The following is a 13,962-nucleotide window of genomic DNA, read 5'->3' as shown; positions in this document are numbered from 1 at the left end:
TGGCACATTTTACGCCAGATGCTCTTCCTGATGTAACTCCACATTACATGGAGTACGGGTGGGGGTGGGGTTTGAACCAGGAACCTTCTGCACTGTAAACAAGCGCACTAACCCAGGGCTGATGAGCTCCCCTTCACTTTTTCCAATCTGCTGACTGACCTGATGGATCTCTCCTCTGCCAGTAGGGGGCAGTAACATGACTCTGGCAGAAGGGTGCGCTCTGAGTGCTGCTCTGTGCTTTAAGGACTAATCAAACCCTCAGACTATCTGACTGCAGTCTCTGATGCTCTGCGTTCTTGCTCTTGGTTGATCTTGGTTATTTTCGGACTCTGCGCCATGGCGGACCAGCTGTGATGCACGTGAGGCCTGCTGGATGTCGCACCGGCGCTGTTACAGCTTTTTCTTTTTTACTTCATGTTTGCGTTTTCAAACTGCAGGTGCTGCAGATTGCAACCACAAGCACATTTATCACCCGTTTCCTCCTCATCCTCCCTCTCTCCTCGTCTCCTTTCCTCTCTGGCATCTTTCAAAGGTTGCAGAGGCTTCTGATTGGCTGTCAGAGGGCGAAGGGTGAGGGGGCGAGGAGCCGCCTCCTCTGCTTCATATTCTTGATGAATATTCGCCCAGCTGCACCCTCCCCCTCCCTTCCCTCAAAAATCCCCTGCACCCGCCCCTCCCCCTCCCCTTTCTTATGCATGGGAACAGCAGCCTGTCACAACATGGAGGCTGCTCGCTTTGTGCCGCCAACACAATAGAGCCCACCCCGTGCAGATTTCAGGTTGCAGTGCTGCAGCTCCGGGCTATAAATAACTCAGCAGCCATCTTCTCTTTTTTGTTATTGTAAACAAGCTAAGGGGGAGGGGCTCCAGGGACAACATCGACAGGGGTCATGTGACTGACGGAGGCAGCCGAAGGCCTCAAATGTCCAACAGAAACAAAAAGTTGCTGCCCAGCAAATGCAGAGCGCTGTGACCTCATGGCCTCTACCACCTGACAGAGGTCACGTGACCATCCATATGTCAGCGGGGAACAGTCTCCAATCGAACCATTTTACACAAACACTGGTTGGAGATGATCGAGCTGAAGGACGCTGGTTATCCTGAGACAGATGGCAAAGTTTACCGCCAAAAAACACCAGCTGCTACCAAGCCCCGCCCACTTCTGTATGGAAACAAGCACTAAAGGCAGCGTCACTTCCTGTACAGTTTCCGTTATTCCTTGTAGAAATGTTCCGCGTTTGTCGCTACGACACGCAAAGAGGCGCTCCGTCTGAGCTGCACCGACACTGAAGCACACATCTCCTGGACCCGATGGACGTCCGCCACCCAGGAGACGAGACGGTTCTCCGCATGTGGTTTAAGTCCCAGACGTGAATTTCTTACAAACACTGTATTACAACATTGGGATTAAACAGTGCCCTCTAGTGGCTGCTTAAAAAGGGGCTCCGCAGCAGCTTTGTGGAAAGCGCCCCAAAATACTTCCCAGGTGACCGCATCTCGCTGGATTTTACATCTAACATTAGTATAGTTAAATCCCAATAATGATTGCATGTTAAGTCATGGACGGCCAATCGTGCATTAAGTTTTCTCAGAACTCGGGGAGCTTTTTGGAAAACAACACTGGAATGGTTCAAGTTGGATTCTCGGGAGAGCTCCACGTAGATCTTATTCGAGCAGTACACAGAATGACATTTTTACTTGTATGTGGCGTTTTATGCAGTAAATTTACCCGACGGGTTTCAACTCGAGTTGTGGATCTTGGTGTTGCTGTAGAGCAGTGGGTCATAGAGTTTGTCCTTTATCCCAAGGACGTGCACTGGAATTCATTTAGAGAGATACCAAGAGTTATCGAGATCAGACATCAGAACACAAAACTGGTTTCTTGGTATTTTTAACAGGAAATGAAGCAGACTCACACTTTCAGAGTAAAGTGCAGTTCTAATTCAGAAAGTAATCTTAAAAAAAAAACACCTGGATGTGCTGAAAACATTTTAAATGGTAAAACCAAAACTGACAAGACAGAACGAGTGTTTTTAAAAAAAAAAGAGTTTTCTTGATGTAAACATCAGTACGTTTTCAAAGACTGAACATATAAAGCACATGTGACAATGTCGGCATCAGTTAGCCTATATGCTAATTACAGCTAACTTTGCTGGTGTAACTTAAAAACAGCAACACAGTGACATCGAGAAGCTCAGAGTCTGTTCTCGTTAAAACTCCAAACCAGGCAACAAAAAGGGAAGAACCGATGTTTCAAGACGTGAGAAGTCAGTGAGCTACAAGAAGATGGGAAGGTTTTCTTTCTTTCTGCAAACACTGAACCAACTGAATGACGGCGAGACGTCTCATTTCAACAGCGACAAACTGGAATAGAAACAAAGAGATAGTAAAAATCAAAAACCTGCAATAAAAGTAAGAACATTTAACAACTTCAAAAGTCTGTTTTATGCCCGTGTGGCACAGAACGTTTAAATATTAGCATCAAATTCAAGCAGGGACCACTGCTAAGGCTAAGCCCGTCTCTGTACTGAGCCACAGCAGCAGATTTTTGTGCTAAGCTAGCACAATAAATGTGCTATGCTAGGTTAGCGCAATAAACGTGCTAAGCTAGGCTAGCGCAAAGGCTGGATGCTATGCTTTACATGTATTACACATACAAAAGGACGATCCAGTTACCACAAAACAAACAAATATGAGCAGTAAAACATTTCAGACACTGAGTCACTTTCTGTTGCCCTTTGTGACAGAAAAAAATGTTTAAAACATCTTCAGGTTTCAGAGCAGTTCCAGGTGTTCGGACTTACTTGAACCTGTTGTCGTCCTGCAGGTTGAGCACCAGACTGTCAGCGTTCAGGTAGACTTTATTCTGGGACTGTGCTACCTACAGGTCAGACAGAGAAACGTTTGATGAAACTTCAGGACAATAACAACACTGTGGGTTCTCCAACACTGAGCTGATTCAGAGCGGCCGAGGCCTGTTCTCCGCCTGCACGCCGGCCACGTGATTCAGAGCGACCTGTGAGGTCATCACAAAGTGTTCAGAGTCTGAAGTGAATCACACAGAGTGACTTCAACAAAAATACTGACACGACTCATCCTCCATAAAAACAAAACCCTCAGAGAACACTGGTTTCACTTTCATTTGAAGTTTTATTTTAAGAAACCTTTTGTTACGTTTGACGGGAGAAGCAACAGACAAACGTCCCTCCACTCAGTGAGCTCCTTCATAGCTGTCACATTGTCTTGGTGGCTTCCCTCACCTCCACTTTCTGAGCTCTTCTACTGTATCTGGTCAAACTTTACATTTGTTGGGACTAATTAAATGAACAGATTCAGTGATGGTTTAATGGGCTAAAGGTACATTTACCATTATGTTTATAATGTCTTCCAAAGACGTAATAATAATTTGTCTGTCTGTCTGTTAGCACTGTTAAAACTACTGCACAGATTTTGATGAAATTTGTTCCACAGATAGATATTAGGCCATTGAAGACTCCACTGAATTTTGGAGGTGATCCGGATAAGGACTGGCAAATGTCAGAAACCTCTGATTGCTCATTTTAAATTTAAAATCACGTACCGATTTTTGTTGAAACCACATTTTTTCCCTTTATATATAACATTTTTTAAGGGCACTGGCCATTTTTGTTTGTCACCACTACAATTGTTCCTTCATTTTCAAATAAGTGTCAAATCACCATTATCTGGAAAAATCATTTTAAAATGCTAAATTTGAGTTCCCACTCTCAATTGAATGCGTGAACTTTGACCCTTGCACATGTGCTTCATGCTGTTTAAAGTTTCAGTGAACTCTGTAACCATGGAAACCTCAAAAATCAAAACTTAAACTTAACAGTACTTCAAAATAAGTGGATTACAACACAAAAGTACATTTTGTTTTTTTGCCTTTAAACTGATGAATTAATTATTGTCTGGTTTCACTTAATACAATGTGACTGTTTTCTTTAATGTTCTTCACTCTGACAAATGTGTGGCAAATTCATTTAAATATTAAAAGAGAGGTCAGAGAAAGTGAGCAGGTTCCTTTGCCTTGTTAAATCAATGTTCAGTTGGTGTCACCTAGTGGATTCATAAAGCATGGCAGGCAGTGGTATCCAAGCTGTGGTCCTGAACCCATCAAAAGGTCACCAGGTTATTATGTATTTACCCACCCTGCTCAGTGTGCTGCTCTCATTGGACAGACATCTCTGCTATTTTGGCATTGTGGGATATCTCGCACCCACAGATTGAGCTCACCGGACTACTTTCGCCACACTGCTCACAGAATGTGTCTCTTTGTCCCAGATTGATCTCTTTCAGTGCAGCTTCTTGTTCTGACTTTAACACAAGGTTAACACCCAAGTCTTTCATCTCCAACTGTAAATGGTCATCAAAAGATTCCAATCGTATCTTTCTGAACTCTTCCTCATCAAACTCCATTGTGTCAATGTTTACAATGTGCTTGAGCAATAACAGGTGAAGTTGCTCATAAACTTTAAGTTTCTTAAATATTTATTACGGCCACTCTTAAAACTTCAGTTATCTTTATAAAATAAAATAATTTATTACTGGTAAATTTTAGAATTAATGTGAATGAGGCATACTCATTATCAATTATCTGGGAACTACTTTTTGTGCAGGACTTCATCAAGCACGTCGGCCGCGGGCGCGTACTGACACAGAATCCCCAGAAACTGGACAGTTGTTCGGCCATAACGAGAGCGTCCACTTTTAGCTTGTCATAAGCTAAGCTAGTGGCGCTCGTAAGCGTATGGTATTTACCTTCTGGGTCAACAGAAGCCGACCTCAGCCAGTGAGACAGAGGACATTCAGCTGGTGGATGTCCAGCTCGTGTCTTCAAGTACTCAAAAACAAGCCGATTTCACAGCAGAGTTTACATCATTAAAAAGGGTTATGAAAAAAGGGAGTACAAATAGTATAGTAACAGTAGAAATAGTAGCAGAAGTAGTAGCATTTTAGTAGTTGTAGTAGCACCAGCAGTGGCATACTAGTAGTACCAGCATAGTAGCAGTATAGTAGTAGTAGCAGCAGCAGCATACTAGTAGCAGCAGTATACTTGCAGTACCAGCATAGTAGTAGTAGCAGTATAGTAATAGCAGCTGTCTCTTCTTGAGGCAGTTTCTGTTGCACCCTAACAGTTCTCTAGAATCCAGGACAGGCAGCAGGTGACGACTCAGTTTTCACTTCAGTCTCTGAATCTAAGCTGCCCGGGGGCGGGGAATCAGCTCATTAACAAATATGATGAGAATGTGATGAAAAAGAAAACAAAACAAAACAAAAAAAACCCTCTGAAAAATAGGACGTGTGTCATTTTTATAAATATAAATAAGTTTTTATCATTTTCCACATGTTCTAGTGTCACAAAAATCAAAATCCAAAATACATCATAATATCAAATGACTATCGTAAGACACCACAGTATCATAAGAGTATCGTGGCGGCTTCACGTACAGTACGACTCACTGATGGACAAACAGGATGTTGTGCTTACATTTTTAACAACACACTTACCGTCTTGGCGATGTTCTGGGCTGCACGGATCTTCCTCAGTTTCAGGTATCCTGGGTTCTTAGTCACGGCCTGTCCGAGCTGACACACACACACACACACCCGCCCCCACGGTTACTGTTGCAGTCTGCCTGCGGCTGAGCAACAACAGGTTCCACCGGTCTGAAATTCAGCTATCCTGCAGCTGGTGCAGCGCCGCGGGCGTGGCACTGCCGCCGCTCACCTTCAGTGTTCTCACGCACGATGAACAGTTAATGTGTATTTGGGAGGAGTTTGTGTAACAGGTTTGTGTGTGTGTTCTTTGCCAAACCGAAAGGCGACTCTGTGACAACACTAAGAACACAGAGGAATAGTTAAAGAGATCACACCAACAAAAATGTTGTCCTACCGGTGAAACTCCAATCACAGCACAGAAACCCGACAGACGAGATGGACGTTTGTTAGCAAACAGCAACAAAACACAAATCAACAAAAATAATGGCAATTTTTATTTCCATTCATCAACTTCGACCAGGTCCAGCTTTAAAATATAAATGTTTATTTTGCTTGTTTTTTTGTTTTTAATTTATTTTAACTTTTGGGCTTTCAGATTGTAAAGGTTAAAGGTAATCCTGTCCAGGGCGTGACACCATCACCAGCCCAGGGCAGGAACATTTTCCGCGTTATATCCGTCTCCTGATGGACATTTCAGACAATGTCCTGGACAACAACGGCTGCTTTGAAGCTGCTCAGAATCCAACCAGCCATAGTTGAAATCCTTTGTGACATCAGCAGTGATGAAGGCGGACTCAACAAACAAAACATTTTATAACGATTAAATTTTAAATTAGATATGGAACTGACAATGGTTGCAACATTCCTGTGCTTATATGACTGTAGCAGATCCCCTCCCAAATCTGGTCTGCTCCAGGATTCTTCCTATTATCAAAGAACTGAGGACACTGTTTTCTTACCGCCATCACTAATGCACAGAGTCATGCATGTTTACACTGTGCTGGTGTGTCGTGCCTGATGTATGAACAAATTTAAATGATGACTTTACATGTGATGAAGGAAGACAGTGAGAGCTGAATCAAGGATCAGATGGTGGAAACTGAAAGAGGAAGACCATCGAAGTGAAGATCTGTGAGCAGTAGTATGGTTTCATTCTGAGAAAGAGCACTACAGATGCAATGTTTGCTCTGAGAATACTGATGAAGATTTAGAGAAGGCCAGAAAGAGTTACACTGTGTGTTTGTGGACTTAGAAAAAGCTTATGACAGAGTGCCAAGAGAAGAGCTGTGGTATTGTATGAGGAAGTCTGGAGTGGCAGAGAAATATGTTAGGGTAGTGCAGGACATGTACAAGAATAGTGTGACAGCGGTGAGATGCGCAGTCGGAATGACAGACTCATTCATGGTGGAGGTGGGACTACACCAAGGATCAGCTCTGAGTCCTTTCTTGTTTGTAGTGGTGATGGACAGGTTGATGGATGAGATCAGACAGAAGTCCCCATGGACTGTGATGTTTGCAGATGACACTGATCTGTAGTGAGAGTAGAGAGCAAGTTCAGTCTAGTCTGGAGAAGTGGAGATATGCTCTGGAGAGAAGGGGAATGAAAGTCAGCAGGAACAAGACTGAGTACATGTGTGTGTGAATGAGAGGGAGTCCAGTGGAATAGTGCAGTTACAAAGAGTAGAAGTGGTGAAAGTAGATGAGTTTAAATATTTGGGGTCAACTGTTCAAAGTAATGGAGAGTGTGGTAGAGAGGTGAAGAAGAGAGTGCAGGCAGGGTGGAGTGGATGGAGAAAGGTGGCAGGAGTGATTTGTGAGACAGTAGTGAGACAAGCTATGTTGAACAGGTAAGAGACAGTGGCACTAACAAAGAGACAGGAGGCGGAGCTGAAGAAGGTGAGATTCTCTTTGGGAGTGACGAGAATGGACAGGATTAGGAATGAACATATCAGAGGGACAGCACAGGTGGGACGGTTTGGAGACAAAGTCAGAGAGGTGAGACTGAAATGGTTTGGACATGTGCAGAGGAGGGACCCAGGTTATACAGGTAGAAGGATGCTGAGGATGGAGACACCAGGCAGGAGGGGAAGAGGGAGGACAATGACGAGGTTTATGGATGTGCTGAGGGAAGACATGCAGGTGGTTGGTGAAACAGGACAGCGTGACTGAGACTGATTATCTGCTGTGGCGCCCCCTAAAGAAAGCAGCCTGAACAACAGAGTGAGAAGGCGTAGAACTTCTCGTTTATGTCCATGTTCTCACAGAGCAACAGCAAATACTTGAGTAGGATAATGAGCTGGACTGCGACAGACTGGCGTCCTGTCCAGGGTGAACCCCGCCTCAGCCCCGCGACCCCCTCTAATAGCTGGCGTGTCAACTGTCGACTGGCCCACCTGACTGAGCTGACCAGGACTCAGTGGATCAGGGCCAAATGGAAAACATGCAGTACCTTAGAGTCCAGAGGACAAGGACTGAGACATACTGCTTTAGATTTATATCGAGTGTTTTCAAATCAGACAAGTGAGATCAAGGATGTTTCCATATGGACCAAAGAGCAACTTAATGAAGTCAGTCACGTGACCTGTCTTCACATTTCCATTAACACGTGGAGTTATTAGTGTCCTGAAGATATTGTGTCCTTACAAAGTTGTCAAATGTGTAATTTAGACCCAAAGTCCACGCAATGGAACCCGTGTTGGTTGCTGCTCCTGCTGTGGGTCGACTCACCATCTTGGCGGCCTGAGCTTCTCCTTCAGCCTGGATGATTTTCTGCCTCTGGTCCTGTTTGGCCTTTTCCACGTAGAACTGAGCCCGCTGCGCCTCCTGCTGTGCTGGAGAGGAACAGCACAGATACGACACCTCAGTGACCGCCACAGTTCTTCAAACTCACAAACTGAGACTTCTGTTTTTAAAATCATTCCATGTTGTAAAGTTCTCATTCTGAGATTATGCAACATAATTCAGTCAAAAGACATTTTTAAAAAATGTTTTAAAACATGAAAATTTAAAAAAGGTTTACTTTTTTTTAAAAACATACAGTAGTGTTCAGAATAATAGTACTGCTATGTGACTAAAAAGATTAATCCAGGCTTTGAGTATATTTCTTATTGTTACATGGGAAACAAGGTACCAGTAGATTCAGTAGATTCTCACAAATCCAACAAGACCAAGCATTCATGATATGCACACTCTTAAGGCTATGAAATTGGGCTATTAGTAAAAAAAAGTAGAAAAGGGGGTGTTCACAATAGTAGTAGCATCTGCTGTTGACGCTACAAACTCAAAACTATTATGTTCAAACTGCTTTTTTTTAGCAATCCTGTGAATCACTAAACTAGTATTTAGTTGTATAACCACAGTTTTTCATGATTTCTTCACATCTGCGAGGCATTAATTTTGTTGGTTTGGAACCAAGATTTTGCTGGTTTACTAGTGTGCTTGGGGTCATTGTCTTGTTGAAACACCCATTTCAAGGGCATGTCCTCTTCAGCATAAGGCAACATGACCTCTTCAAGTATTTTGACATATCCAAACTGATCCATGATACCTGGTATGTGATATATAGGCCCAACACCATAGTAGGAGAAACATGCCCATATCATGATGCTTGCACCACCATGCCTCACTGTCTTCACTGTGAACTGTGGCTTGAATTCAGAGTTTGGGGGTCATCTCACAAACTGTCTGCAGCCCTTGGACCCAAAAAGAACAATTTTACTCTCATCAGTCCACAAAATATTCCTGCATTTCTCTTTAGGCCAGTTGATGTGTTCTTTGGCAAACTGTAACCTCTTCTGCACATGTCTTTTATTTAACAGAGGGACTTTGCGGGGGATTCTTACAAATAAATTAGCTTCACACAGGCGTCTTCTAACTGTCACAGCACTTACAGGTAACTCCAGACTGTCTTTGATCATCCTGGAGCTGATCATTGAGTGAGCCTTTGCCATTCTGGTTATTCTTCTGTCCATTTTGATGGTTGTTTTCCGTTTTCTTCCATGCGTTTGGTTTTTTTTTGTCCATTTTAAAGCATTGGAGATCATTGTAGGTGAACAGCCTATAATTTTTTGCACCTGCGTATAAGTTTTCCCCTCTCCAATCAACTTTTTAATCAAACTACGCTGTTCTTCTGAACAATGTCTTGAACATCCCATTTTCCTCAGGCTTTCAAAGAGAAAAGCATGTTCAACAGGTGCTGGCTTCATCCTTACATAGGGGACACCTGATTCACACCTGTTTGTTCCACAAAACTGACGAACTCACTGACTGAATGTCACACTACTATTATTGTGAACACCCCCTTTTCTACTTTTTTTTACTAATAGACCAATTTGTTTCCCATGTAACAATAAGAAATATACTCAAAGCCTGGATTAATCTTTTTAGTCACATAGCACTACTATTATTTTGAACACTACTGTATAAACTATATAAATAAGTGGTTTTTAAAACAGTTTAATGGTTAATATGACCACATACAGGGCAAAATTAGTCTGGCATTCTTCTTGTTAGAATGAAGTCTTTGACTGCCACCTAGTGGTCAGTGTGACCAACACCGCCTAGAGAAATTCTGTTAATGTGCATCTCTCTGGTTACACGAAATGTCAAAATGAGCCGAGTATCCCAAATACACAAAATATTATTCAAATATTGGTGTACTGTGTTTTAATTTTTGGTGCCATATGTTCTGAGATATTAAGACATGAACATTGGGAATTCAGCCTGATTTCATCAGCTTTTAAATGCTCAGAAACGTGAGGCCACAGGAAATGCTGATTCCTGTGACATCACTTTGGGAACTTCCCCTCTACAGCCAGTTTGCTTTCTTTATTCAAACAGAATTTTTTATAGTTGGAATTAGGTGTTTATGTTGAACAGGTGTGCTGTGATAAGCAGAACCAGTCATGAGGTTTATTATTTGCACAGTTTTCCAAAAAAAACAACACGTTTTAGTTAGAAGTGAGAGCGTCTTTGTCCACACCTCCCCGAACAAATGCACCTGAACACAGTTTGAAAAATGGGCTTCGTAAACTACTTTGGTCTACAGGATTCGATTCCTTTCATTCGTGTGTCCAGCAGAACTCTAGCAAAGCGTGTTGCTTCTCCTCAAAGTGTGGATCAGGTCACTTTTTTTTTTTGTCGCTGTCACTGCAAGTCTGTCACATGCCTTCCTGGTGTCTCCCACGCTGGGCTAAGCTACACCGGAGAAAGTAACACAAGTTTAGGTTTGTGTTTATAAGTGTGACCACAAAGAGTCGGAGGGAAAGTGACGGCGGGTGACGACAGCTGATGGGTTTGTTTGTGCACTCGATGGGAGAGCTGTGATGTGGAGAGGGGACCGGCTCATAGTAACGTGGATGTTTACCAGATCAGTGACTGAGGATGATGGGCAGCTGAAAGAACGAAGCAACACAAACATAGCAATCAGATGTTTACTGACCATAATTTAGAATTCCAACAATACAGAAGTTTAAAAAGGAGGGAAAACTTTGTTTACATATGGAAATCAGAAACCAAGATGTTGATTCATCTCATCTTAAGTGCTGAAATCAGGGTAACCACCAATTCTACAAAGACCCAAGTGCCTTGTGTAAAGTTCCTCATTGACAAAGCCGTTGGTTTCCACAGACCGACCAAACACCCGGGCCACTGAGCAGTGTCGCAGCCAGAAAACATCACTGACAAACACCAGTGCTCACGGAGAACCAGCCAGAGTCTCTGTCCAGCTCCACACTACCTGGCTGGTTGTGATGCACAGGAACGTGTTGGGGATCCTTCAAGTCTTCAGGATGTCCTACAGAGCAGGCTGATCAACAGTCCAACTCTGTGTCAACTGCAAAGAAGCACTGCTGATCTCCTTCAAAAGCAACTTCGTCTTTCAGCAGGCACTGTGCAGAACATCAGCTTGGTTTTGAAGTTGATGAGTCTGATTATTATTGACGGTGGCGTGTCTTCCCCGTCCCCAGAAGGTTTCAGGGTGAGCACCCAGTGTGCTCTTTCAATATTAAGGGCCACTGTCTGGAAAATCTCCATTCATGTTCTGTATTAACTTTTCCAACACTCTACCTCCTCTCCTTCGGCGACAAAGATCTTCACGTTCTCTCTTCTTGGTTGCGTTATTATAATCTGACATACAAAAGCAGCAGTGAAGAATATAATCCAAAACATCTGTACAGCCGAGCATTTGACACCCCAAGAAACCCAGGCAGACACCAAGCTACCTGGACACAAATAGCCCAGGGTGGGGGGAACGATCACCTTAGCAACAGTGACATTATTTGCATATTAATAAGATTACTGCGGCGGTGTCGGAGACCGAACGGTCCCCCCTAAAAATCGGTCCACCCTGCCTTCACTGCGCATGCGTCATTAGCCGCGGTTCACCGATTATCACCTCGTTTCTGCTCCAAACTGCCTCCAGTCATCATCTGTCTCAGCGACAGATATCTGAAGCTTTTCTACAACAATCATTTCCACATAAATTCAGCATTATTTCATCATAAAAGACAGAGGAAGCATCAGAGAGACACAGCAGCTACACAAACTACTAGCTGATGCGTTCACTGCGCGTCGGTCATTTAAATGCGTCACAGAGTTTCACCTCATTTCTTCTTAAAACTGACTTCAGAATGATTTAAGAGGTTTTACTTTGTCATCTGATGGTTAATAATTTGATCACTTTGGGTGAAAAGATTCAGACGAGCTTAATTATTGTTTTGGCTGTATTATTTGAGAAGGCACACAGAACTTTGAAGCAACCTACATCTGACTCCAAGGCACCAGCTCGGTACAAGGTGACCTCACCGTGTAGTGATGGACATAAATTTACATACACGTTTGAAACATGTCCCCACTCGGACACGTTACCCTGTGTGTCTGCAAAGTCCTTGGCCTCACACTGACACTTTTATGACGTGGCAGGATCACACGGTGTCATCGTTTATGGTCGGCTAAACTTCCTCGCATGTTTTGAACTTCACCTTCTGCCATTGTTATGCATCAATTTTAAATAATGGCGACATACGTTTAACCAACTGAGTTCAACTATCAGCTTGGATGCTGCCTGAGATCAGGGTCTGGATCTGGATCCCCAAATTCATGAAAGGAAACTTTCAAAAAAAGGACACTTTAAAACATTCTACTAATATGCGGCTTAAAGTTGTATTACACTTTAGATTTGACAGATTTATTATTTAAGGTGATGATGGTATGAAACCAGCCAGACCAGGTCAAGACCTGGACTCCAGGACTGAGAGAGGAGTCTCCTTCATATCTGCACAGACCTGATAAGCACTGGAAAAGAAGTGCTCCCTTCATGCTGACAAACTCAAGCCCCTCCTACCTGGGAGGAACGAACTTAAGATCTAAACCAGGAACCTCAGACTGGTTCCTGAAAAGGTGCAAAGTTTAGAGTGAAACCGCAAACTCCACCAGGCGGTCTGACTGAGTGAGGAGAGGAAGAGAGTCCATCAGTGAAACGAAAACCTCGGAGAAAGACGTCACGATGCACAAAGGACCGCACGCACGCACGCACACCCACAGAGCAGTGAAGTTGGTTTGGTCAAATACGTAACCTTAAAGTAACTTCATGGCCACTTTAACGCACCGCTTTCATTAAAAAATGTGTTTAATTCCAGCGCTGTGCGATTAGGTGACACAGACAATATGTTCAACTGTTACAAACATGAAATTCGTAGCAGTTGAACAAAAATTATATTTCGTTCTTGCAGAAATCGTAAATGTTTTGAAAATGTACAAATTAATATAAATAATAATGTGATTGAACGAGCTGAATCAATCAATTTTCTTGGAATCCAAATTGATGAATTTTTAAATTTCAGTAAACATTTAAATGACTTGATTAAGACACTATCTAAATATGTCGGACTATTCTTTAAGGTGAGGTATTTCCTCCCCTTTGAGGCTCTTCTGATTCTATACAGGTCCTTATTCGAACCTCATCTAAATTATTGCAATATTATTTTAAAACTACAAACTTTACAAAAGAAAGTTATAAGAGCCATTTCTTGGGCCAAATATAACTCTCAAACTGATCCTCTCTTTCATAAATATCGATTTCTGAAGCTCACAGAGTGCAACTTATTTCACAATGCCTGTACCACTGTGGTGCACAGACTTAATGATCGACTCTGTCAGCTCATTCCCATTTCAACTTCCTCTCATCATTATAGCACCAGAGGAAAATTACACCTAAAGGGTAAAAGTAGGAAGTTAAAAAGTAGTAGTTTTAGTGTGGCACGTAAGGGTCCACAAATTTGGAATGACCTGAGTGAGAATACTCAAAAGTGCCAGTCTTTGCATATTTTCAAAAAGAAACTTAAACTAGAGTTACTTGCAAAATATAATTAAAACTCGACCAGCTGACGACTTCTTTATGTCTATTGAAAAACCCATAGGCCTATATGTATGAATTTATTAC

General features: G+C 42.7%; 1 protein-coding gene across 1 annotated transcript in view; it reads right to left on the bottom strand.

The window, feature by feature from the left end:
- Nucleotides 1-2,035: 2,035 nt before the first annotated feature.
- The window catches only part of LOC117522100 (prohibitin-2-like), a 29,550-nt gene continuing 17,623 nt past the window's right edge, over nucleotides 2,036-13,962 (bottom strand). Inside the window, exons 7-10 of the mRNA XM_034183475.1 lie at nucleotides 8,250-8,353; nucleotides 5,532-5,609; nucleotides 2,804-2,880; nucleotides 2,036-2,363 (exon numbers count right to left, since the gene is read on the bottom strand). Coding sequence (XP_034039366.1) covers nucleotides 2,345-2,363; nucleotides 2,804-2,880; nucleotides 5,532-5,609; nucleotides 8,250-8,353 — 278 coding nt within the window. The 3' untranslated portion in view covers nucleotides 2,036-2,344. The remainder of the gene's footprint in view (nucleotides 2,364-2,803; nucleotides 2,881-5,531; nucleotides 5,610-8,249; nucleotides 8,354-13,962) is intronic.

The sequence above is a fragment of the Thalassophryne amazonica genome, chromosome 12 (genome assembly GCF_902500255.1).
Source record: "Thalassophryne amazonica chromosome 12, fThaAma1.1, whole genome shotgun sequence".
Taxonomy (NCBI): Eukaryota; Metazoa; Chordata; class Actinopteri; order Batrachoidiformes; family Batrachoididae; genus Thalassophryne; species Thalassophryne amazonica.
Note: the sequence above shows the minus strand (reverse complement) of the source record. Positions and strands in the feature narration are given on the sequence as shown.